Here is a 27,080-nt window from a genome sequence, read left to right as displayed (position 1 = left end):
GCACCCTGAATGAATGAATGAATGAATGAATGTGAATGAATGAATGCATGATTGAATGAATGAATAAGTTTATTGGCCAAGTATTCACATACAAGGAATTTGCCTTGGTGCTCCGCCCGCAAGTGACAACATGACACACAGTGACAGTTAAGAATGGCACATAAAACATTAAACGTTAATAATAAAACATTATCGATTAAACATGTGAATTAAATAAAATACCAGGTCAAAGGGAGGCTACAGATTTTGGTTATTGAGTAGAGCTACTATTCGTGGATAAAAGCTGTTTTTATGTCTGGCTGTGGCAGCTTTGACAGTCCGGAGTCGCCTTCCAGAGGGAAGTGATTCAAAGCGTTTGTGGCCGGGGTGAGAGAGGTCAGAGTTGATCTTGCCCGCTCGCTTACCCGCTGAAGTGCAGAAGTGTAGAAGCTGGCGGCTACATTTCCGACAGCACAGTCTGCAGGCCCCCAGTGGATTGTTCTGCCATCTGCTTCATTGTTATATGGATTCACCGTTATGAAGCAGGTCCTTTGGCCCAGTGGGAGACACACAATGCTGGAGTTATGGGCCTGAGCCACTTAGGTGATTATTTAGGCGACTAGTTTGTTGCCACATGTTCACCGTGAGTCGTCTCCTCAGTCGCGCTATAAGTCGTAGCATCTTTCTGGTCACCGCTAAATTTTCAACATGTTGAAACATTTTCGGCGACAGTGGGTTTGACGCCAATGAGCGTAGCTTGACTTCTCCTGACGTAGGCGCTGACGTAGGTGGTCACCAGGATGGCGTGGATTGTCACCGGTTTTTCACTTTGAAGAGGTGCTGCCTGTCCCGCTGTAGTCCAGGTACACCACATCCACTGGCTCTCCCTTGTCCATTTTCCTAGTTACATCCTCAAACAATTCCATAAGGTTAGTCAAGCATGATTTTCCCTTCGTAAATCCATGCTGACTCGGACCAATCCTGCTACTGCTATCCAAATGTGCGGCTATTTCATCTTTTATAATTGACTCCAGCATCTTCACCACCACCGATGTCAGGCTAACTGGTCTATAATTCCCTGTTTTCTCTCTCCTGCCTTTCTTAAAAAGTGGGATAACATTAGCTACCCTCCAATCCACAGGAACTGATCCTGAATCTATAGAACAATGGAAAATGATCACCAATGCGTCCACGATTTCTAGAGCCACTTCCTCAAGTGCCCTGGGATGCAGACCATCAGGTCCTGGGGATTTATCAGCCTTCAGTCCCATCAGTCTACCCAACACCATTTCCTGCCTAATGTGGATTTCCTTCAGTTCCTCCGTCACCCCAGATCCTCTGGCCACTAGTACATCAGGAAGATTGTTTGTGTCCTCCTTAGTGAAGACAGATCCAAAGTACCTGTTCAACTCATCTACCATGTCCTTGTTCCCCATAATAAATTCATCTGTTTCGGTCTTCAAGGATCCAACTTTGGTCTTAACTAATTTTTTCCTCTTCACATACCTAAAGAAGCTTTTACTTTCCTGCTTTATATTCTTGGCTAGCTTACCTTCGTACCTCATCTTTTCTCCCCGTATTGTCTTTTTAGTTATCTTCTGTTGTTCTTTAAACATTACCCAATCCTCTTGCTTCCCGCTCATCTTTGCTACGTTGTACTTCTTCTCTTTAATTTTTATACTGTCCCTGACGTCCCTTGTCAGCCACGGTCGCCCCTTTCTCCCCTTGGAATCTTTCATCCTCTTTGTATCTGTGCATGTACCTGATCTATTCCTCCCATGAGCTTATACATCTCTGCAAGATCATCCCTCATCCTCCTGTACTCCAGGGAATAGAGGTCGCCGTTTCCCGCGTCCAGAGCCAATCCCGGGATGTCGCGTCACTTCACTGGGGCGGGGGTGGGGCGGGGGGGTGAGTTTATGTCTCCCCGTCACCCACCCACTGCCACCAGGAGGGTGCGCTGTAATGAAAATGAATAGGGGGGATCTCATTGAAACATACAGAACAGTGAAAGGCTCGGATAGAGTGGATGTGGAGAGGATGTTTCCACTAGTGGGAGAGTCTAGGACCAGAGGTCACAGCCTCAGAATCTCTTTAGTCAGAGGGTGGTGAATCTGTGGAATTCATTGGCACAGAAGGTTGTTGAGGCCAAGTCCATGGATATAAGGTAGAGATGGATAAATTCTTGATCAGTACGGGTGTCAGGGGTTACGGGGAGAAGGCAGGAGAATGGGGTTAGGAGGGAGAGATAGATCAGCCATGATTGAATGGCGGAGTAGACTTGATGGGCCGAATGGCCTACTCTACTCCTATCACTTATGAAAAGAAAGGAAGAACGTTTGAGGGCACACGGCAAGTGTGTGGGCTTGGGCCAACGCCAATGTCCATGGGCACCTCGTGGGATCATCACAACTCATGCCTTCCTGACACAAAGTGCTGGAGTAACTCAGCGGGACAGGCAGCGTCTCTGGAGAGAAGGAATGGGTGACGTTTTGGGCCAAGACCCTTCTTCAGACTCCACCGAGTTACTCCAGCATTTTGCGTCTATCTTCGGTGTAAACCAGCATCTGCGGTTCCTTCCTACACCAGCCAAGATGGACATGGCTCGGCTTCTCTGTGACGAGAAGCTTTTGACATTTACCACTAGGGGTCAGCACAGGAGATGGTTACACCATGACATTCTCAACCACAGGTGGTGCAGCGGTAGAGTTGCTGCCTTACCGAGCTTGCAGCACCAGAGACCCGGGTTCCATCCTGACTACGGGTGCTGTCTGTAAAGAGTTTTTCCGAGATCTTCGGTTTCCTCCCACACTCCAAAGACGTGCAGGTTTGTAGGTCAATTGGCTTGGTGTAAATGTAAATTGTCCCTCGTGTGTGTAGGATAGTGTTAGTGTGCGGGGATCGCTGACCAGCGCGGACTCGGTGAACTGAAGGACCTGTTTCCGCGCTGTATCTCTAAACTAAACTACAGTGGCTTGCAAAAGTATTCATACCCCTTGAACTTTTCCACATTTTGTCACGTTACAACCACAAACGTAAATGTATTTTATTGGGATTTTATGTGATAGACCAACACAAAGTGGTGCATAATTGTGAAGTGGAAGGAATGATAAATGATACATGGTTTTCAAATAAAAAACTGAAAAGTGTGGCGTGCAAAAGTGTTCAGCCCCCCTGAGTCAATACTTTGTCGAACCACCTTTCACTGCAATTACAGCTGCAAGTCTTTTGGGGTATGTCTCTACCAGCTTTGCACATCTAGAGACTGAAATTTTTGCCCATTCTTCTTTGCAAAATAGCTCAAGCTCAGTCAGATTGGATGGAGAGCGTCTGTGAACAGCAAATTTCAAGTCTTGCCAGAGATTCTCAATTGGATTTAGGTCTGGACTTTGACTGGGCCATTCTAACACATGAATATGCTTTGATCTAAACCATTCCATTGTAGCTCTGGCTGTATGTTTAGGGTCGTTGTCCTGCTGGAAGGTGAACCTCCACCCCAGTCTCAAGTCTTTTGCAGACTCTAACAAGTTTTCTTCCAAGATTGCCCTGTATTTGGCTCCATCCATCTTCCCATCAACTCTGACCAGCTTCCCTGTCCCTGCTGAATAAAAGCATCCCCACAGCATGATGCTGCCACCACCATGTTTCACAGTGGGGATGGTGTGTTCAGGGTGATGTGCGGTGTTAGTTTTCCGCCACACATAGTGTTTTGCATTTAGGCCAAAAACTTCAATTTTGGTCTCATCTGACCAGAGCACCTTCCTCCACATGTTTGCTGTGTCCCCCACGTGGCTTGTGGCAAGCTGCAAACGGGACTTCTTATGGCTTTTTTTCAACAATGGCTTTCTTCTTGCCACTCTTCCATAAAGGCCCCATTTGTGGAGTGCACGACTAATAGTTGTCCTGTGGACAGATTTTCCCACCTGAGCTGTGGATCTCTGCAGCTCCTCCAGAGTTACCATGGGCGTCTTGGCTGTTTCTCTGATCAATGCTCTCCTTGCCCGGCCTGTCAGTTTAGGTGGACGGCCATGTCTTGGTAGGTTTGCAGTTGTGCCATACTCTTTCCATTTTCGGATGATGGATTGAACAGTGCTCCGTGAGATGTTCAAAGCTTGGGATATTGTTTTATAACCTAACCCTGCTTTAAACTTCTCCACAACTTTATTCCTGACCTGTCTGTGTGTTCCTTGGGCTTCATGATGCTGTTTGTTCACTAATGTTCTCTAACAAAGCTCTGAGGCCTTCACAGAACAGCTGTATTTATACTGAGATTAGATTACACACAAGTGGACTCTATTTACTAATTAGGTGACTTCTGAAGGCAATTGGTTGCACTGGATTTTATTTAGGGGTATCAGAGTAAAGGGGGCTGAATACTTTTGCACGCCACACTTTTCAGTTTTTTATTTGTAAAACAATTTGAAAACCATGTATCATTTTCCTTCCACTTCACAATTATGCGCCACTTTGTGTTGGTCTATCACATAAAATCACAATAAAATTCATTTACGTTTGTGGTTGTAACGTGACAAAATGTGGAAAAGTTCAAGGGGATGAAAACTTTTGCAAGCCACTGTATGCATTAAACTAGTGTGAATGGGTGATCGATGGTCGGCTAGGACTCGGTGGGCCGAGTCATGTGGATTATCCCAGTGGGGAGATGGAGGGGAGGGGAGGGAGTGGGGGGAAGGGGAGGCCAGAGTGGATAAAGTGACTGGACAAGGAGGGGGTGGTGACAGGGGACTGGACAAAGCTGGTGAGAGGGGAGGGAGCCCCAGGATGATCGGTGGTGGTCCTGTCGGTGGTGGTGGTGGCCTGAAGAAAGCGCTGGTCCCAGGGGCTACAACATGAGCCGCAACAACAGCCGTGTCACCGGAGCGTGCGGTGGGGGAAGAACGGCTCGCTGGAGCATCTCGCGTATCAGGGATGGGGCCAGTAGGTCTGTCCGCTATAACTGAAATTAGTTATAAAGGAGAGACGCAAAAAGCTGGCGTAACTCCGCGGGTTATAAAAGGTCCATTCAACCAAGGCAAAAGGGGGCAATTTACAGAGGGCCAATTTACCTACAAACCTGCACGGCTTTGGAGTATGGGAGGAAACCGGAACACCTGGAGAAAACCCACGCAGGTCACGGGGAGAAAGTGCAAACTCCGTGCAACAGCACCAGTAGTCAGGATCAAACCCGTGTCTCTGGCAGCTTGATCCAGACACCACCATCCTCGGGTTCCTGTTGTTGATCATTGTATATTTATCCGCGTTCTTACTTTAATGGTCCCTTTAAGAGTTTAGTTGTCCTGGTACATATGACAATTACATACTTGACTCTTAGAGAGGGAACTTTCAGATGAAACTAGACCAAGTGGGACCCGTTGGGTCCCGTCCCCTCAACGCGCGGTTGCGAGAGGAGGGGGAGGCCTGCGGCGTCACACACACACTAACCCATCCCCCCCCTCCCCCCCCCACACACACACACACATACACTAACCTTCTCTCTCACACACACACTAACCACCCCCCACATTGACCCCCCATTATATTATATTAATATTATTCATTTTCCTCCATGTCCCGCCCTTTTACCCCCATGCTTAGAGAGAGAGGGACCGCCCTGATCCACTCGTCCGCATAGCCCCCAACTTTCGCAGGCGCAGCTAGTAAGAGGGATAGCTTTTGACGAGAGGGACACAGATCGGCACTGAGAGGGACACCAGATAACCATTAACTGGTCCTGGTACATATGACAAATTTTGGATACTTGATTCTTAGAGATGGGAACTTTCAGATGAAATAAGTGTGCGCTAATAACCGTGCAGTTTAGTATCGTTTATTGTCCCGTGTACCGAGCTAAAGTGAACAGCTTTTGTTGCACGCTAACCAGTCAGCGGAAAGACTGTACATGATTACAATCGAGCCGTCCACAGTGTACAGATACAGGATAAGGGAAAATTCTTTAGTGCAAGGTAAAGCCAGCAAAGTCCGATCAAGGATAGTCCAAGGGTCACCAATGAGGTGGATAGTGGTTCAGGACTGCTCTTTAGTTGGTGATAGGGTGTTTCAGCTGGGAAGAAACTGTCCCTGAATCTGGAGGTGTGTGCGTTTTCACACTTCTGTACCTCTTGCCCGATGGGAGAGGGGAGAAGAGGGAGTGGCCAGGGTGCGACTGGTCCTTGATGATGCTGCTGGCCTTGCCGAGGCAGCGTGAGGTGTAGATGGAGTCAATGGAAGGGAGGTTGGTTGGTGTGTTAGGGTCTGGGCTGCATCCACAATTCGCAGGCCGATTGAAGGACCTTTGACCTGAAACATTAGCCATGTTTTCCTTTCCGCAGGTGCTGCCTGACCAGTGGAGAGTTTCCTGCACTTTCTGTTTTTTATTGCAAATTTGAACAGCGATGCGTAATGGTGCAGGTGGTAAGCACTCTCCCAGCTGCGTGGAAGAGTGCAGCCAACACATCATTATGGGTGGTTATCTATGCAGATGGAATACAGTGCAACAAAGTGTGGACGCGTGCATGTTGGTCGTAGGAGAAAAGGCGTAGACTATTTTCTAAATGGGGAAAGAATCCAGATATCGGAGATGCAAAGGGACTTGGGAGTGCTGATGCAGGATTCCCAAAAAGTTGAATCAATAGACAGGTAGATACATAGGAAATAGGTGCAGGAGGAGGCCATTCGGCCCTTCGAGCCAGCACCGCCATTCATTGTGATCATGGCTGATCGTCCCCTATCAATAACCCGTGCCTGCCTTCTCCCCATATCCCTTGACTCCAAATAGACAATAGGCGCAGGAGTAGGCCATTCGGCCCTTCAAGACAGCACCGCCATTCAATGTGATCATGGCTGATCATCCACAATCAGTACCCCGTTCCTGCCTTCTCCCCATATCCCCTGACTCCGCTATGTTTAAGAGCCCTATCTAGCTCTCTCTTGAAAGCATCCAGAGAACCGGCCTCCACCGCCCTCTGAGGCAGAGAATTCCACAGAATCACAACTCTCTGTGAGAAAAAGTGTTTCCTCGTCTCCGTTCTAAATGGCTTACCCCTTATTCTTAAACTGTATCATTAGTAAGGAAGGCAAATATAACTTAAGAACGTGATTTGAGAGATATAGCATAGAAATAAGTGTTTCGATCACCTGCTCACACTAGTTCCATGTTATCCCACTTTCTCATCCACCCTACACACTAATGGGGCAATTTGCCGAGGGTCAATTAGCCCACAGACCCGCACGTCTTTGGGATGTGGGAGGAAACCAGAGCACCTGGAAAAAACCCACGCGGGCACAGGGAGAACGTCCAAACTCCACACAGGCCGCACCCGAGGTCGGGATCGAACCTGGGACCCTGGCGCTGTGGGGCAGCAACTCTACCGCTGCGCCAACGTGCCAATCCTTGGACAGGGTCCAATTTCGACTTAATTATTTGAAAATAAAATAGTCCATTGCTGTATGCCGAAAACAGATTGCACTTTGCACACGTGGCTCTAGAGACTGTATCTGCTTACATTGCACACTCTGCAACTTGAAACTCATTTGCACATTTCAATCCGCAAAGCCCTTAAAGCGAATCGGAACCTAAACTCTGTTTGACCTCTTCCATGCTCACTTTTGGAAAATGTACTGCTCGTTCTCCTTGCCCAGGGATCTGTCGTCAAAGTGGAATCTTACACGAGGCGGGGTCCACTGAGACAATCCGTTCCTGTGAAAATACTGGCGATAGACACCAAAAGCTAGAGTAACTCAGCGGGTCAGGCAGCATCTGTGGAGAACATGGATAGGTGACGTTTCACAGAGTGCTGGAGTAACTCAGCGGGTCAGGCAGCATCTGTGGAGAACATGGATAGGTGACGTTTCACAGAGTGCTGGAGTAACTCAGCGGGTCAGGCAGCATCTGTGGAGAACATGGATAGGTGACGTTTCACAGAGTACTGGAGTAACTCAGCGGGTCAGGCAGCATCTGTGGAGAACATGGATAGGTGACGTTTCACAGAGTGCTGGATTAACTCAGCGGGTCAGGCAGCATCTGTGGAGAACATGGTTAGGTGACGTTTCACAGAGTGCTGGAATAACTCAGCGGATCAGGCAGCATCTGTGGAGAACATGGATAGGTGACGTTTCACAGAGTGCTGGAGTAACTCAGTGGGTCAGGCAGCATCTGTGGAGAACATGAATAGGTGACGTTTCACTGAGTGCTGGAGTAACTCAGCGGGTCAGGCAGCATCTGCGGAGAAAAAAGAATGGGTGACGTTTCGGGTCGAGACCTTTCTTGAGACTGAGAGGGGAAAAGTAAACAAGAGCTATAAAACAAATGAATGAGAGATGAGCAAAAAAGTAACAATGGTAAAGGCAGCAGGCCATGGTCAGCTGTGGGCGAGGTGAAAATGTCTTACAGACAATGAGACTCGGCAAGACAACTGAACCAGTATAATGACTTGTGTGTGGGGGGGGGGGGGGGGGGGGGGGGGGGGGGGGGGGGGGGGGGGACGGGAGAGAAAGGGGATGCAAGTGTTACTTGAAGCTTGAGGAATCGATATTCATTGTGCTGGGCTGTTAGATGTGAACATATCTACACAACCCAGAGGAGAGGCCAGGTGTTGCCTGCATTCCTCAGTCCAGACGCACCACCAGGCAACGGCTTCACGGTGTCGGCAACGGGTATTCCCAGTGTTCCAGATGAGGAGCTGGCGATCCAGGCTCTACCATACGATACAATACGACAGAACTTCATTGATCCCAGGAGGGAAATTCCCGGGATGGCAAGACTGTCACTGCTGAGAGAATGGAGCGGCTGGGCTTGTATAGAAATGAATAGAATACGATGCCATTTATTGTCATTCAAACAGACAAGGTTTGAACGAAATTTATTTCCTGCAGTCATAACATCAAAAAAACCAAGACACACAATTAACACAATTCCACACAAACATCCATCACAGTGAATCTCCAAACACCTCCTCACTGTGATGGAAGGCAAAAGTCTTGTCTCTTTCCTGTCCTTTGTTCTTCTCCCGTGGTCCAGCTGTCCAACTGAGGCATCGAGGCGACTGGGGCTTCCGATGTTAAAGCCCCCGACGGGCGATGCTAAGTCCCGCGGCCGTTTAAGCCGCGCCGGGCGATGTAAGGCCCCGCTCTGGGTCGTTTTAACCCCGCGATTCGGACGGGAGAAGTTGCCGTTGCAGGAGCTCCGAAAAGCGGTCTCCCACCAGGGACCCGCGTGTTACCGTCCACAGGGTCTGCGGTCGGAGCCTCCGAAGCTCCGTTGCCTGGTCGCCACCACAGCTCCTCCCGCTCCGAAGGCGGCCAGCACCGCGATGGCGAGTCCGCAGGCTCCAGGATGTTAGGCCCAACGACAATGGAGACCCGACAGGGAAAAGGGTGGGTCCCCGTACAGGGAAGAGTGGGCCGAATGGCCTACTCCTGCACCCATTGTCCATTGTTTATTGACCGGTCAACTGTCATAAAACACAAAATACATGAAACATGAAATTAAAGTGACGAGTGGAAAGGATTGGGGATGAACAAAGGTTGGGGGAGGTGGGGGTCAGTCTCAGTCTATCCCCACGACAGAAGGGGGAGGAGTTATACACTGTAATTGCCACAGGGAAGAAGGATCTCCTGTGGCGTTCTGTGCTGCATCTTGGTGGAACCAGTCTGTTGCTGAAGGTGCAGAATCTGGGGATGAGCAAAGATTGGGGGGGGGGGGGGGGTCAGTTATTTAGTGTGCACAGGTGGTTGGGGGGGGGGGGGGGGGGGTCAGACAAATTATTTAGTGCTGCACCAGCCCTGCTGCCAGTGTTTTGGTGGGGGAAGAGGAGGGAGACAGAGGGACACGCTGACAGCACCGACACAATGTCGCGACTGCACACACACAGACAATAGACACACACCACACCGCACACACAACATGTCCCAGCACACACTACACACCCACACTGACTGAGGGGAGATAGACTGAACTGGGAGAGAAATAGAGTCCACACCGCCCAACATGTCCCAGCTACACTAGTCCCACCTGCCTGCGTTTGGTCCATATCCCTCCAAACCTGTCCTATCCATGTACCTATCTAACTGTTTCTTAAACGTTGGGATAGTCCCAACCTCAACTACCTCCTCTGGCAGCTAGTTCCGTACACCCACCACCCTATGTGTGAAAAAGTTACCCCTCAGATTCCTTTCCCCCTTCACCTTGAACCTATGTCCTCTGATCCTTGATTCCCTTACTCTGGGCAAGAGACTCTGTGCGTCTACCCGATCTATTCCTCTCTTGATTTTGTACACCTCTATAAGATCACCCCTCACCCTCCTGCGCTCCATGGAATAGAAACGCAGCCTACTCAACCTCTCCCTATAGCTCAAACCTGAGTGTGGCACGGTGGTGCAGCGGTAGAGTTGCTGCCTCACAGCGCCAGAGACCCGTGTTCAATCCTGACTACGGGCGCTGTCTGTACGGAGTTTGTACGTTCTCCCCGTGACCTGCGTGGGTTTTCTCCGAGTGCTCCGGTTTCCTCCCACACTCCAAAGACATGCGGGTTTGTAAAGTTTAATGGCTTTGATAAAATTGTAAATTGTCCCTAGTGTGTAAGATAGTGTTCGTGTGCAGGGTGATCGCTGGTCCACGTGGATTCAGTTGGTCGAGGGGCTGGGTGTCCTTGTACACCGGTCACTGAAAGTTGGCGTGCAGGTACAGCAGGCAGTGAAGAAAGCTAATGGAATGTTGGCCTTCATAACAAGAGGATTTCAGTATAGGAGTAAAGAGGTTCTTCTGCAGTTGTATAGGGCTCTGGTGAGACCACATCTGGAGTATTGTGTCCAGTTTTGGTCTCCTAATTTGAGGAAGGACATCCTTGTGATTGAGGCAGTGCAGCGTAGGTTCACGAGATTGATCCCTGGGATGGCGGGACTGTCATATGAGGAAAGATTGAAAAGACTAGGCTTGTATTCACTGGAGTTTAGAAGGATGAGGGGGATCTTATAGAAACATATAAAATTATAAAAGGACAGGACAAGCTAGATGCAGGAAAAATGTTCCCAATGTTGGGCGAGTCCAGAACCAGGGGCCACAGTCTTAGAATAAAGGGGAGGTCATTTAAGACTGAGGTGAGAAAAAACGTTTTCACCCAGAGAGTTGTGAATTTGTGGAATTCCCTGACACAGAGGGCAGTGGAGGCCAAGTCACTGGATGGATTTAAGAGAGAGTTAGATAGAGCTCTGGGGGCTAGTGGAATCTAGGGATGTGGGGAGAAGGCATGCATGGGTCATTGATAGGGGACGTTCAGCTATGATCACAATCACCTCCTCCTGCACCTATTTTACATGTTTCTATGTTTCTATGGGCCTGTTTCACTAAAACTGGAAATCTAAAACCAGCTGTTATCTTTCTGCACGCTTTGGTAAATAGTGTGGCATTGAGTTTGGAGAATCACCACAGTCCTGGCCCCTCTACGATATAAAGATTGAATGATAACAACATTTGAACGCTGAGCCCAACATTCCTTGCCTCTCTTCAGCTGCTGAGCTTCCTGGAGCACATTCCTTAGAAGGCTAAGAAAGTTCGGCATGTCCCCTACAACTCTCACCAACTTCTACAGCTGCGACGTGCAAAGCATTTTATCAGGATGCCTCACAGCTTGGTTTGGGAACAGCTCCATCCAAGACCCGCAAGGAATTGCAGTGAATTGTGGACGCAGCCCAGACCATCACACACACAAACCAACCTCCCTTCCATTGACTCCATCTACACCTCACGCTGCCTCGGCAAGGCCAGCAGCATCATCAAGGACCAGTCGCACCCCGGCCACTCCCTCTTCTCCCCTCTCCCATCGGGCAAGAGGTACAGAAGTGTGAAAACGCACACCTCCAGATTCAGGGACAGTTTCTTCCCAGCTGTTATCAGGCACCTATTACAGACTCAGAAGATCCAGATAAAAGACAAGACATTACATAGAATAAATTACATACAGAAGCACAATACGAGAATAAAAAACATCAGTGTCCTACAATGAGACAACTACACCAATGTCCCACAGCTGGGATAGGTCGCGTGTCGTGCTAAACCGTATGTTTGATAAGGCCAAGATGATTTCATTTTCAGAGTCATTCACCCAGCAAATAAATTTATACATAAGATTTCTTAAGACAGTTTGTAAAGTATTGACTCCATATCCCTCTAAACTTGTCCTATCCATGTACCTGTCCAAATGTTTCTGAAACATCACGATAGTATCTGCCTCAACTACCTCAGGGCTACCAACATTGGGTGGGAGTTGGGAGTGAGAAATTGCAAGAGACCAAGCCCGAGGGAGCGTAGTGACCGAGGGAGGGGGGGAGGGTGTGGGAGCTTTTGCATTTTTCAGCTTGAAATTGTGCAATATGGTGCATACGGTAGCGAGTCTTTTAACCCACGCTTGAATGCAGTATATATGCTTTAAATTGGATTAGCTATGAATAAGGTTAGGCTAAATTACATTCCTAATTACATTCCACAGTAGAGCCAGGCTCTGATCAACACGTGCAGCACATGAATGATCTTAATGTATTCATGTATGGAAATCAGATTATAATCAAGCACTTGGCCCATGTTGACCAACCTGGGTCTCACTGCACACCTGGTACTACTCCTGACCCTGACTGCAGTTGTATACCTTCTCTCCTTCCTGGCCTTGAGTCCAGCCTTACACCTGGCCCCCTATTCTACCCTGATCATAGCTGCTTACCTGCTTAGATTCCCAGTGCTGAACATACCCCTGGTCCCAGCTTTGACTGCACACCTAGTACTATTCCAGACCATGACTCTGGATGCACACTTTGCCTTGCTCCTAGCCCATCTGGCCCACCCATAAAGCCCCATATCTGACCCATGGACTTAACCTATTACGTTCAAGTCCATAGCTGCTTATCTAATGTGGTAATCTTTTATGGGGCACTTCACAGACCAAATTTTGTATAACAAATTTTGCTACATCCATTGGTTTCCTTATTATCCAACATGCTAGTTGCTTTGTCAAAGAAGTCATCAATTGGTTGAACACAATTTCTCATCCATAAAATTATACTCACTCAGCTGTATAAGTATTCTGTTACCATTTCCTTCATTTTCCTAACAAACTGTCCTGAAGTCATTTTTACCCCCAATATTTTCAGTATTTTGCTGTCTTCCTCTCAGCTGGGACTTTTCCAAAATGCAAAGTCTAATAACTACATATTTAAGCAATATTATCCTATTAAATGTGATCTTGAGAGTACATTATATTTTCTGTGGTATTTATAACACAACAATGATAAAAAGATTTTTGTTTTAATTGCACCTACCAACATACATACATTACTATATTACAGTTAATATGTGCCAAGGGCAAATTTTTGTTCCAATGCTCCCCATTCCTAATTACTTTTACATTGAAGTGATTGAAATCCAGGTGAAATTTAAATGGCATCAGAAAAATAAAACCTCCGGAATGGATGATATTCATTATGTGGTTGGTTGGAGTCAGTATCAGCACAATTACTATATTAAACTTTGAATCATCAGATGTCCTGGTTCAAGCTAAAACTAAAGACAAATAATATCCTCCTCACACATTCCCCTGCAAGTCTCTCTGCCACTCCTTTAAAATATGCCCCTTCTTCGAACAAGCTTTTAAACATCACATCTGAATCAGTTTACATCTGATTACACTCCTTGAGGATGTTCATCTACATGTTTGATTATTAAAACAACGAGATTGGGGACATTTTTATTCAACCTGTCAAATGAATTTGGGGAGGGGGGTGGGGGGCGGTTAGAATAGTCAGTGAGGTAAACAGACATAAGAGTTGAGTGGCAAATGACAATAGTGCTACCTTCCCAATATTTAACTGAAGGAAATAATGGGTTATCGGGGCTATATGTTGTGACACCTTGCATGTCATTTTAATATTACATGTATCCCATCCCCCTAGATATTCCAGATTAATAAATTAAGGTTTTGTCAACTAATTACAAATCAGGCTAAGTATAAATCAATAACATTTGCAAACTCCAAAACATGAGCATTAAGATCCAGACATCACGGAAAACTGGCCTCAGTTCCCCGCTCACATCTGGCAGTGCTCTCTGTCTGAACCAGGGGCCGCGGAGCGTTTTTGACTGAGCGATCACTGATCACTGGCCTTGGGGTACCTGGCGAGGGAGTGTAGTGACTGAGTGGGAGAAGGGTGTGGGAAGGGGGTGCCCCCCCTCCCAGGGTAGGTACACTTTTTGAAATGTTATGTATTAAAATCATGTTTTAGTGCATTGTAGAATATGATTTCAATGTTTTTTGTGTGAAGTATTTTTAAGAGTAACTTTTTAAGGGGTAACCTTTTCCACACAGGGTGGTGGGTGTATGGAACTAGCTGCCAGCGGAGGTAGTTGAGGCTGGGACTATCCCAACGTCTAAGAAACAGTTAGACAGGTACATGGATAGGACAGGTTTGGAGGGATATGGACCTTTAAGAATAAGGGGTAAGCCATTTAGAACGGATACGAGGAAACACTTTTTCTCACAGAGAGTGGTGAGTCTGTGGAATTCTCTGCCTCAGAGGGCGGTGGAGGCAGGTTCTCTGGATGCTTTCAAGAGAGAGCTAGATAGGGCTCTTAAAAATAGCAGTCAGGGGATATGGGGAGAAGGCAGGAACGGGGTACTGATTGTGGATGATCAGCCATGATCACATTGATTGGCGGTGCTGGCTTGAATTTCTCACAATGAGAAATGTGTGATCAGCGTGAGAGCATGAGAATCTGGCTTAATGCGTGATTCTCACGCTCAATGCTTGAGAGTTGGCAACCCTGACTACCTCCTTTGGCAGCTCAGTCTATACTATGATGCCCCATCTACACTAGTCCCACCTGCCTGAGTTTGGCCCATATCCCTCCACACCTGTCCTATCCATGTACCTGTCCAAATGTCTTTTAAATGTTGCCTTTAAATGTACTTTAAATGTTTTAAAGGCAGTACCTGCCTCAACTACCTCCTCCGGCAGCTCATTCCATATACCCAACACCCAACAGAATCAGGGGATATGGGGAGAAGGTAGGAACGGAGTACAGATTGTGGATGATCAGCCATGATCACATTGAATGGTGGTGCTGGCCCGAAGGGCCGAATGGCCTACTCCTGCACCTATTGTCTGTGGTCTATTGTCTTTTAAATGCTGTTATCGCACCTGCCTCAACTACGTCCTGTGGCAGCTTGTTCCATTCACCCAACTCACTCTGTGAAAATGCTACCCCTCAGGTCCTTAATAAATCTCTCTTTCCCTTCTCCCCCCCCCCCCCCCCCCCTCCCCCCCCCCCCCCCCCCCATCCTTCATTCCCTTAGATTCCAGAAAACCCGGGTCTATGAATGGCCTCAATGACAAGTTTCTGGGAATCTGGGGTAAGTCTAATGATTCAACCTCCCTACGATGGAATATATTTCTCTTCACTTCAATCCTAGATACCTGCTACTTACTCAAAGATCATGCAGCGTGGTTTTAGATTCCTGATCCAGGAGAAACCTCCTCTCTACATCCAGCCCGGTCAACCCTTTAGAAGCACCGATATGCAGATGCTGGTTTATACCTAACATAGACATCAAGAGCTGGAGTAACTCAGCGGGTCAGGCAGCATCTGTGGAGAACATGGATAGGTGACGTTTCACAGAGTGCTGGAGTAACTCAGTGGGTCAGGCAGCATCTGTGGAGAACATGGATAGGTGACGTTTCACAGAGTGCTGGAGTAACTCAGTGGGTCAGGCAGCATCTGTGGAGAACATGGATAGGTGACGTTTCACAGAGTGCTGGAGTAACTCAGTGGGTCAGGCAGCATCTGTGGAGAACATGGATAGGTGACGTTTCACAGAGTGCTGGAGTAACTCAGTGGGTCAGGCAGCATCTGTGAAGAACATGGATAGGTGACGTTTCACAGAGTGCTGGAGTAACTCAGTGGGTCAGGCAGCATCTGTGGAGAACATGGATAGGTGACGTTTCACAGAGTGCTGGAGTAACTCAGCGGGTCAGGCAGCAACTGTGGAGAACATGGACAGCTGATCTTTTGGGACGAGACCCTTCACTACCAGATAAACGTGAGGTGAAGCTTTGACCATTGTCAGCCAGATAATGGCATCTCATCTCCACCTCCCAGAGGTTAAAACAGAATATTGGGATTAAATTAATAAACCTGCTGGCTCAGAATAATAAGATAATATTAATCATGTAAATAGCTCTCTATATTTTTTATTTCTAATGGCAGGGCAATAACGTTTTGATTTGTGTTATAAAATTCGCTTTAATTACTAGCAATCTTTCTGTGTGCCACCCTGCAGCCTCTCAAACCAATTCCTAATTAATACATATGTGTGTGAAGGAACTGCAGATGCTGGTTTAAACCGAAGAGACACAACATGCTGGAGTAACTTAGAGAAAGGCAGCATCGCTGGTGAGAAGAAATGGGTGACGTTTCAGGTCGAGACCCTTCTTCAGACCTTTTTCAGTCTATCCTAATTAATTAAAGTCATGAGAGGAATAGATTGGGTAGATGCACAGAGTCTCTTGCCCAGAGTAGGGGAATCGAGGACCAGAGGACATAGGTTCAAGGTGAAGGGGAAAAGATTTAATAGGGATCTGAGGGGTAACTTTTTCACACAGAGGGCGGTGGGTGTATGGAACAAGCTGCCAGAGGAGGTAGTTGTGGCTGGGACTATCCCATCGTTTAAGAAACAGTTAGACAGGTACATGGATAGGACAGGTTTGGAGGGATATGGACAAAACGTGGGCAGGTGGGACTAATGTAGCTGGGACATGTTGGCCGGTGGCAAGGTGGGCCGAAGGGTCTGTTTACACACTGTATCACTCTGCGACTCTATGAATACAGAGTGTTGAATGACTATAGACAATAGGTGCAGGAGTAGGCAATTCGGCCCTTCGAGCCAGCACCGCCATTCAATGTGATCATGGCTGATCATCCCCAATCAGTAAGTACCCCGTTCCTGCCTTCTCCCCATATCCCCTGACTCCGCCATCTTTAAGAGCCCTATCTAGCTCTCTCTTGAAAGTATCCAGAGAACCGGCCTCCACTGCCCTCTGAGGCAGAGAATTCCACAGATTGACAACTGTCTGTGTGAAAAAAGTGTTTCCTCGTCTCCGTTCTAAATGGGTCACCCCTTATTCTTAAACTGTAGCCCCTGGTTTCTGGACTCCCCCAACATTGGGAACATGTTTCCTGCCTCTAGTATATCCAAACCCTTAATAATCTTAAATGTTTCAATCAGATACCCTCTCATCCTTCTGAACTCCAGAGTGTACAAGCCCAGCTGCTCCATTCTCTCAGCATATGACAGTCCCGCCATCCCGGGAATTAACCTTGTTCTGTACACGATGCCCAATTACATCGAGGCTGGAAACAAATAGCGTTGGCAGCAACTGCATTCCATTCGTCCCGAAACGTCACCTATCCATATTCCACAGATGCTGCCGACCCGCTGAGTTACTCCGCACTCTGTGAAACGTCACCTATCCATGTTCTCCACAGATGCTGCCTGACCCGCTGAGTTACTCCAGCACTCTGTGAAACGTCACCTATCCATGTTCTCCACAGATGCTGCCTGACCCGCTGAGTTACTCCAGCACTCTGTGAAACGTCACCTATCCATGTTCTCCACAGATGCTGCCTGACCCGCTGAGTTAGTCCAGCACTCTGTAGCTATCTTTGGTCCGAGAAACAAGACAGTTTGCCAACAGTCACGTTTTGTTTTACCACCACCTCCCAGCGATGGGCAACTTTCTCCCGACATGCTGGATTGTTATTATATTTTAATTATATGTGGAATTCTCTGCCTCAGCGGGCGGTGGAGGCCGGTTCATGCGTTCAAGAGAGTGCTAGAGAGGGCTCTTAAAGATAGTGGAGTCAGGGGATATGGGGCGAAGGCAGGAACGGGGTACAGATTGGGGATGATCAACCATGATCACATTGAATGGCGGTGCTGGCTCGAAGGGCCGAATGGCCTACTCCTGCACCTACTGTCTATTGATGTAATTAATTGAATTAGCAGGCTGTTAATAATATCAGCGTTGCCTCCTAAAGCAGGAACTCAGAGGATGTGATGTTGCGAGGCAATCGATATTAGTTCGAACGTTGTGTTAGGGGAGGAACTGCAGATGCTGGTTTACACCGAAGATAAGACACAACATGCTGGAGTAACTCAGCGGGTCAGGCATACAGCATCTGTAGAGAAAAGGAATGGGGGACGTTTCGGGTCGAGACGCTTCTTCAGACCAGAGTCCACAATGGACAACTCAAGCTATAATGTTGGACAATAAATATATTCTCACGAATACCGGAAATACAACAACCTTTAGAAATAAAGGCGTCTTACATTTGTATAGGATGACGTTTATATACCAGTATCATATGGTCATAAATGATAGTAGAATTAGGCCATTCTGCCCATCAAGTCTACTCCGCCATTCAATCATGTCTGATCAATCTCTCCCTTCTAACCCCATTCTCCTGCCTTCTCCCCATAACCCCTGACACCCGTACTGATCAAGAATATATCTACCTCTGCCTTAAAAAAACGAACTTGGCCTCCACAGCCGTCTGTGTTACGGAATTCCACACATTCACCACCAGTGGTTTAATCTTAATTGTGTTCACTTATATCAGAACAGGAAAGAACTGCAGATGCTGGTTTACACCGAAGATAAGACACAAAATGCTGGAGTAACACAGCGGGCCAGGCAGCATCTGTGGGCAGAAGGAATGGGTGACGTTTCGGGTCGAGTCTGAAGAAAGGGTCTCGACCTGGAATGTCACCCCACAGATGCTGCCTGTGCCGCTGGGTGACTCCAGCATTTTGCGTCTGTCTTTAGTTCCAACGTTACTCAGTCTCTTGATTCGATTCGAGGACAATGTGTGGCTGTTCCGTGTGTCTGTGGGACCGCGCCGCATCTACACTGTACAACTCCGCCTGCTCTGTAAATCAACTCACAGAACCGCTTAATACCCAACCAATATTGATTGTGCAAAATACAAAAAGTGCTCGAGACGAGCAGGGAATAGACTGGTGATGTTTGTGGTCTCCTACTCCTTCTCTCCAGACCTGTGTGGGTTTTCTCCGGGTGCACCGGTCTCCACCTACACTCCTAAGATGTACAGGTTTGTAAGTTAATTGGCTTCACTTTATTTTTAATTGTATATTGTCCCTAATGTCCAGAGATGCTGCCTGACCCGCTGAGTTACTCCAGCACTCTGTGAAACGTCACCTATCCATGTTCCCCACATATGCTGCCTGACCCGCTGAGTTACTCCAGCACTCTGTGAAACATCACCTATCCATGTTCCCCACAGATGCTGCCTGACCCGCTGAGTTACTCCAGCACTCTGTGAAACATCACCTATCCATGTTCTCCACAGATGCTGCCTGACCCTGACTCCGCACTCTGTGAAAGTTACTATCCAGCACTCTGTGTCTGAGTTACTTAAAGCATCCATGTTTGTTGTGGACAGGCCTGGGTCTTTAAAGGGCATTTTGGGCTGGGCCGGGCTGGTCGGGCCGGGTCGGGCCGGGCTGGCAGCGTGTGTGGAGGGAGGATGTCCTTCTACAGACAGTGTTTGCGGTGATTGAGTTAGCAACATGAATAATGACCCGTGTGTATATGCCGGGGTTGGTGGGCGGGTGAAGGGGGTGAGAGGGTGAAGGGGGTGAGAGGCGAGGGGGTGAAAGGTAGCATCGTTGTCCACCCTGTTGCCCGCTGCGGGGGCTAGTCATTGGTGGGGGCCGAGCGGCCCGCCCCTGTGTGGGCAGGGCTGGGGTAGGCGCTATATAAAGGCAGGTGTGGGGCGCTGCAGCGAGCGGCATTCATCGCGCTGGGCAGCGGAGAGATGGCAGCAATGTTCCCTCTGACAGCACCAGCCCGGGACAAGGCTTCCCTTCTCCCCTCTGCCCCGTGCTAGCCCATCTCTGCCCTGCCAACGCATAAGGGCGAGGCTCCGGCGACGAGGGCGAGTTGCCCTCGAATCTCCCCGACTCTGAACAACTTTTGTCCCGGAGCCGAGGGACGGCAGCGGCGGGGACTGGGAGCAGGAGCTGCCGGGGAAGCTTCATCAGAGAGCGGATCTCCAGCCACCCAGAGCCGGGACAAGGCGAGAAACCACAGGCAACAAACTCCAGCAAACTTCACTGGTCGCCGGGGATGTGGGGCTGCTGAATAACAATCTCCACACGTGTATCTGCGCTGATTCTGCTGCTGCCTTACAACAAGGCGCTGCCGGGGAGAGCAGAGGCAGGGAGCCGAGCACAACTCACTGGCGCCGGGAGAGAGGGAGAGGGAGAGAAGGAAGGAGAGAGAGAAAGAGGGAGAGAGGGCGGCACTCCTTCACCGGACCCTCTGACACCCTCCCCCCCTCCCCGCTCTCACCCCCTCTACCCCGACTCTCACCCTCTCCCCACACCCTCTCACTCTCCCCCTCTCCCCCTCTCCCCCCTCCCTCTCTCTCCCCATCTCGCTGTCTCCTCCTCTCTCCCCCCCCTCTCTTTCTCATCTCCCCTCTGATCTCTTGGCCCCTACCCTCTCTGCTCCCCTACCCTCTCTGCTCCCCTCCACCCCTCTCTGACTCTACTCCCCTCCCCTTCCTGACACAGTCTACCACCCCTCTGTCTCACCCACCCGTCTCTACCCCCTTCTGCCCCCCCCCCCCCACGCTGTCTGACCCCCCCTCCCTCTCTCCCACCCCCTCCCTCTCTATCCCCCCCCCCCTCTCTCCTCCTCTCTCCTCTCTGTACCCCCTCTAATCTCTTGACCCCTACCCTCTTTATTCCCCTTCACCCCTATCTGACTCTCTCCCCCCCCTCTCTCTCCCTCTCTCCCCCTGTCCGGGGCGGGCGGGCTGTGCATTGTGTGTGTGTGTATATGAGTGATCATGGCGGCAGAGTTGGCACTGCCCGCTGAGCTGCCCAGCAGCCCACTGGCCATCGAGTACGTGAACGACTTTGACCTGATGAAGTTCGAGGTGAAGAAGGAGCCGGGCGAGGCGGAGCGTTACTGCCAGCGCCTGAACCCTGCCGGCTCCTTGTCCTCCACTCCCATCAGTACCCCGTGTAGCTCGGTGCCCTCGTCTCCCAGCCTGTGTGCAGCCAGCCCGGGCAGCGGCTGCAGTGCCAAGACTCAGCAACTTGAAGATCTGTACTGGATCACCAACTATCCCCAACATCTCAACCCCGAGGCGCTCAGCCTCACCCCCGAGGACGCGGTGGAAGCGCTGATCGGGAGCTCGCAGTCCCACCACCCGCACCACCACCACCTGGAAGCGTACAGGGGCCAGCAGTTCCCCGGCGAGGAGGTCCCCATGAACGGCCACCACCACCACCACCAGGGGAATCCCCATCACCTCCACCACCACCACCACCACCACCTCCACCATCTCCGGCTGGAGGAGCGATTCTCGGACGACCAGCTGGTCAGCATGTCGGTTCGGGAACTCAACCGCCAGCTGCGGGGTTTCAGCAAGGAGGAGGTGATCCGCCTGAAGCAGAAGAGGAGGACATTGAAGAACCGGGGCTACGCGCAGAGTTGCCGCTACAAGCGGGTCCAGCAGAGACACATGTTGGAGAGCGAGAAGTCCCTGCTCCAGCAACAGGTGGAGCAGCTGAAACAGGAGGTGTCCAGGCTGACCAAGGAGAGGGACATCTACAAGGACAAGTACGAGAAGGTGGCGGGCAGGAGCTACCGAGACCACGCCGCTTCCAACCCCGGCAAGAACGGCCTCTCCTCCAGCGAGTTCTTCATGTGAGAGGCTGCAGTTGGACCAGGGTTGGGCGAAGGAGAAGGTCCTCTAGATGTTCCGCTCAGTGTTGTTGGGCAGGTGCAGAGACTGAACCATCCACGTGTGGGGACTCTGGTCAATGCAACCATCTCGGCAACTCCCTCACAAACATGAGCATGGACTTCCACCGATACAAACGTGGAGGAGCAACGTGGAGGATAGCAATAGTTGGGGGAGCAACGTGGACTTTCCGAAAGCACCAGCCCTCATGCGGGACATGTATGGTCGCTGGTTTCCCGTCGTTCCACGGTCTTGGAGCGATGGGGGGATGGGGGTGGGGGGGGGGGGGGGGGGTGGGGAGGGGGGTAAAACCCCCAAAGCATGGCTCCTGGTTTATGTTCACGTTTCAGGCATCATCGGCAAGCGGGAATCGGAGTAAACACATTCTGGAGTAAACTCTGTAAAAAGTTGCCCACGGACTTCAACAAGGTGGGGACATCACTGGGTGTGGGAGAGGGAGATGACTAGTGGTCTCACCTCCCCCCCCCCCCCCCCCTGCTCTACCCACACTGCTCCCATTTGCAGTCTCACCGATTTATGTTTTGTTTTTTCATTTTAAACAAAGACTGTTTTTTTAAAAAAATTCGAAGGGGAAAAAAAAGGACTTGAATATTTAACTGGATTGGAATTGTACATAGAATGGTTTAGCTATCTCGCCTTTATTTCCGCCTTTTGTTGAGCCTATCTTTTGCTTGATCGAGTCTTAAAATATCTTTGTAATGAAGAGCATGCAGATAATGTAAAGAAATGAAAAACAAATACTGAGGTCATTTAATGATGTAGATGAAGAGAAGCCTACTGCACTATCAGAGCCCAATTTGTTTTTTTTTTTACAAACAAGGCTTATGTCTTTTATTTAACGTTGTTTTTAACATTATAATGACTGACCTGGCGACTGCATCACTCTTGGTTTGGAAGGAAGTGGATTTGTGAGATAATGGCTCGGGTTTTGTGTCTGGCCTTGATTTAATCAGACAGATTTAACTTAATTCCCGTCATTACTGAGCTGTGATCTTTGTCGGAGCATCACATCACCCCTAACTCTGGCGTTTAATGTCGTGGGGAGAATTCCTTGCCCTGAAACCCACAGCACAGTAAATAAGAGAGGACAGATGGACAGATTTACAGAGGGTGGGTTGGATATAAAGTGGAGAATAAATCAGTTATATATCGGAAGCAATGAATTTCTGGAATAATTCCTGTTCTGTGTGCAATTCTGATAGACAATTCTTCCAGACCCACACACTCAAATATTTTCCATCCTAATGTCGGCCTCGTGTAGATACAATCAAATTTCGCCCTCTCCACCCACACCCGTTGTAGCTCGGGTGGGTCAGATGCCGCACATGGACTTACCTGAGTGGTTTGGGGCTGGCTGGACGCGGACAGAACTGGGACGAAATGTCGAGGACGGGAGATTCAAAGTCATTCCAACATGAGAGTGACCGTGAGCCAGGCAGGAGCAGTCTTGTAAATCCAGTCATTTATATTACCAAGGTTCAAAGTTCCGGAGATGAAAGGTCTCAATGTAAATATGATTTCCATCTGCAGCGACGGCGGGGGTGCGGGTTTGTTCCATTTGTCCCCCTCATCGCTACTGCATGTTCACTCTGGTTTTGAATGACTCCAAAAACTGAAGTCTGTGTCAGACTCGCGAATCCTATGTTGGAGATTTTGTATGTTCTACCCCCCCCTGGTCAGTGTTTCCTCTCGCTTGCAACAAACTCGGGAAGTAACGAGCTGAATCACAGAGCGATCTGTACATGTTTATTCTCGAATTAAAAAAACACTTTTCTTAAATGAAAGGTTAGGTGTTTTTTTTGGTCCTATGTAGAGATTCTGTGCGGCAGTCTCGACTCAAATCAGCTGTCACCATTTAATAGGAGCTAATCGGTTGGGATTCACAATCCGTGTTAAAGGCCAGCTGGTTTTCACCGAGTTGTTGGTGGTCCATTGAGGCCGAGTTTTCGGAAGGAATTGGTGTTCGTCTCGCCATCAGCTTGCTGACTTAGACATGAACCTGACGCTGTAAAAGTTCACACCTTGCCCTACACAACCCGTTCACACTGAAGAAACAAACTGTGCGAAGATGCCCGTCTCCTCTCCACGGCGCCAAGACCACAACGCCAGGTTTGTGTACAACATCACAAGGCGCAACTTTACTGTTTATTGTGCAAATCAAAAATACTTGTGTTCTGCAGAGAGCAACCGTGTGTGTGAGTGTGTGTGCAAGTGCGTGTGTATATGTGTGTGCCTGTGCGTGCATGTGGATGCATGTGTGTGTGCGTATGTCAGTGCGTGCGTGTGTGTGCATGCGTGTACATGTGAGTGTGCGTGTGTTCAGTGTGTGCGAGTGCATGTGTGTGAGTGTCAGTGTGTGTACGTGTTTGCGTGTGCGTGTGAGTACGTGTGCGTGAGTGTTCAGTGCGAGTGCACGTGTGTGTGTGTGTGTCAGTGTGTGTGTGTGTGTATGTGTGCACGTGTGTGTGCGCACGTGTGTGTGTGTGTGTGTCAGTGTGTGTGTGTGTATGTGCGTACGTGTGTGTGCGTACGTGTGTGTGTTTGCGTGTGCGTACGTGTGCGTGAGTGTGTTCAGTGTGTGTGCGTGTGCATGTTCAGTGTGTGTGTGTGTGTGTGTGTGTGCTGGAGAAGGAACTTGTATATATTGCAGTAGATTTTAGAATCTATAAACTGGGCAAACTGTGCATCAATTGCCAATGTAATTCTGGGCCACAGCCACAATGTTCCTGCAGCTAGCTCATCTCTGAGTTCATTCCTTGCTGCACTGAATTGTGTGCATGATGTGAGTGTTTGGTGCTTGTAGAAGTACCAGTGACAGGAGCGAGTGCCAATTCCAGGCTGTTCGGCATTGCTGCAATATTGTTTTAATTGCTAGTTGCCCAGTGAGCTGGAAGCTCAGGCTGAATAATAGGGAAAGGCATCTTGGGGTTGGAAGGGGTTTTTATATGTTTCTGGTGTCGAGCTTCTGGTATCTGCAGCCGATGTTCTTGGTCGACTGTCAGATGGCTGCACCCATGGCGTTGCTCCATTCTTGGTGTGGGTGGGGGTGTGGGGGTGTGGGGGGGTGAAGATGCAGGAACAGCAGTCGATGGTTGATCAGCCAAACTGCGTCAGTCGATGGACTGGGCATTACGTTCATCTTCATGTTTCTGCTCAAGAATTTGAATGAAATGACCCTCTGAACAAGTAACACCGTGCGGCAGTTTTGCACACTGTGGCTGAAATATAGTCGCTAGTTCTTCCACACTCCTTGTGTTTGTGCACAAAACAGGGTCTCGACCAGGAACGCCGCCCGTTCCTTCTCTCCAGAGATGCTCCCTGTCCCGTTGAGTGACTCCAGCATTTTTGTGTCTATCCTCATTTTTTTAAATTTTTTTTTGTTTAAGATGTAAATGCTTGCTCTTTGTGCATAGATGTTTAAAGGTCATGACCACTTACTGGTAGACAACAATGCTGGGGAAACTCAGCGAGTGAGGCTGCATCTATGGAGTGAAGGGATGGGTGACGTTTCGGGTCGAGACCCTTATGCCCCTGTCCCACTTAGGAAACCTGAACGGAAACCTCAAGAGACTTTGCGCCCCACCCAAGGTTTCCGTGCGGTTCCTGGAGGTTTTTGTCAGTCTCCCTACCTGCTTCCACTACCTGCAACCTCCGGGAACCGCACGGAAACCTTGGGTGGGGCACAAAGTCTCCAGAGGTTTCCGTTCAGGTTTCCTAAGTGGGACAGGGGCATAAGGGTCTCGCCCCGTAATGTCACCCATTCGTATCGAATGGCGGTGCAGGCTCGAAGGGCTGAATGGCCGACTCCTGCACCTATTTCCTATGTTTCTATTCCTTCGCTCCATAGATGCTGCCTCACCTGCTGAGTTTCTCCAGCATTTTTGTCTACCATCGATTTTTCCAGCATCTGCAGTTCCTTCTTCAACATGACCATTTGCTGTTCACTGTTAGAATGGGAATGGGAATGCGTTGTCAGGGTGGAGAGGAGAGCAGAGGCTCAGTCAGGGGTCAACAACGCAAACCGGGCTCCATGCACGGACAGCCTACCCCCACAGCACCACGCACGCAAACCAGCGAGTAACAACTCCAATGTCACGACAAGTTGTATTCTCTTGCAAGGACAACAATGAAGTTGGCCGACTACATGTTTGGTTTGTGTAGGAAGGAACTGTAGATGCCGGATGGACACAAAATGCTGGAGTTGCTCAGCGGGACAGGCAGCATCTCTGGAGAAAAGGAATGGGTGACGTTTCGGGTGGAGACCCTTCTTCAGACAGTCAGGGGAGAGGGAAACGAGATGTAGATGGTACATAGAACAAAGATATGTCTTTTACATTTTGTATATCTTTCATTTATTTGTTCTAAATGCCATCGATATCTCTCATTTATTTGTTCTAAATGCCATCGATATCTCTCATTTCCCTCTCCTCTGACTCTCAGTCTGAAGAAGGGTCCTGACCCGCTGAGTTACTCCAGCACTCTGTGAAACCTCACCTATCCACGTTCTCCACAGATGCTGCCTGACCCGCTGAGTTACTCCAGCACTCTGTATCTATCTGTATCTATCTATATTATGGACTGTTTGTGCATGGCGATGCCAAGAATCAAGATTGAATGGGAGGGAAGTATAATTGCTTCAATAAGTGAAAGGGATGTGCATTGAGCTGTTGAAAATGAAGCAAACATTGCATTCTGTTGATAATTTCATAAAATAGACAGTGTTGTAAGGTGCATTTAAAGATCACGGTAACATTGGTGTTTTAATTCTGTGGCGCATTGTCTGATCTCAGCAGTGAAGAGACGATCGATTATGCTGTTTCAACGATTCGGCGATTTGCGTCCTTAAGACATAATTGCAAATCTCAGCCGATATTTTATTGTGCGGTGGGGGGGAGACTAGCAACACTCGCTGCACGGTTGCGTGCGCTGAGAAGCCATTTAGCACAGATGATGTAGGGGCGCAGATGCGACCGGTGTGGGGGGTGGAGCGGGGTTGCGTTGCTGGTCTTGTGCGCACGTGCAGAGCAGTGCAGATACAATGCAGGCCTCCCTCTCCGCAGCAAGGTCGGCCGGGTCATTGTGTTTGCGGCGTGCGTGGCTGCAGATTGACAGCATCGCAGGGTAAAGGGACGGGAGAAATGGCCACATCGAGGAAAGGAACCAAACCAAAACCCACAAACATATTGCTTTCCAAAACCACACCGAATTTGGCAAACTTGGCGGGGTTTTTAATGCATGTGTATTTCAAATCAACCAGAGGAATTTA

At 49.0% G+C, this 27,080-nt stretch overlaps 1 protein-coding gene across 1 annotated transcript; it reads left to right on the top strand.

The window, feature by feature from the left end:
• The first annotated feature begins 20,719 nt into the window (after window positions 1-20,719).
• Window positions 20,720-22,062, top strand: mafaa (MAF bZIP transcription factor Aa). The gene has a single exon (XM_055633426.1). The coding sequence runs from the start codon at window positions 20,891-20,893 to the stop codon at window positions 21,758-21,760; it is 870 nt and encodes a 289-aa protein (XP_055489401.1). The 5' UTR covers window positions 20,720-20,890; the 3' UTR covers window positions 21,761-22,062.
• The last annotated feature ends 5,018 nt before the right edge of the window (window positions 22,063-27,080 follow it).

The sequence above is a fragment of the Leucoraja erinacea genome, chromosome 4 (genome assembly GCF_028641065.1).
Source record: "Leucoraja erinacea ecotype New England chromosome 4, Leri_hhj_1, whole genome shotgun sequence".
In the NCBI taxonomy this organism is placed as follows: Eukaryota; Metazoa; Chordata; class Chondrichthyes; order Rajiformes; family Rajidae; genus Leucoraja; species Leucoraja erinaceus.
Note: the sequence above shows the minus strand (reverse complement) of the source record. Positions and strands in the feature narration are given on the sequence as shown.

What these genes read in the sequence shown, in the direction of transcription:
- mafaa (XM_055633426.1), top strand. Translation starts at nt 20,891, where the DNA reads ATGGCGGCAGAGTTGGCACTGCCCGCTGAGCTGCCCAGCAGCCCACTG.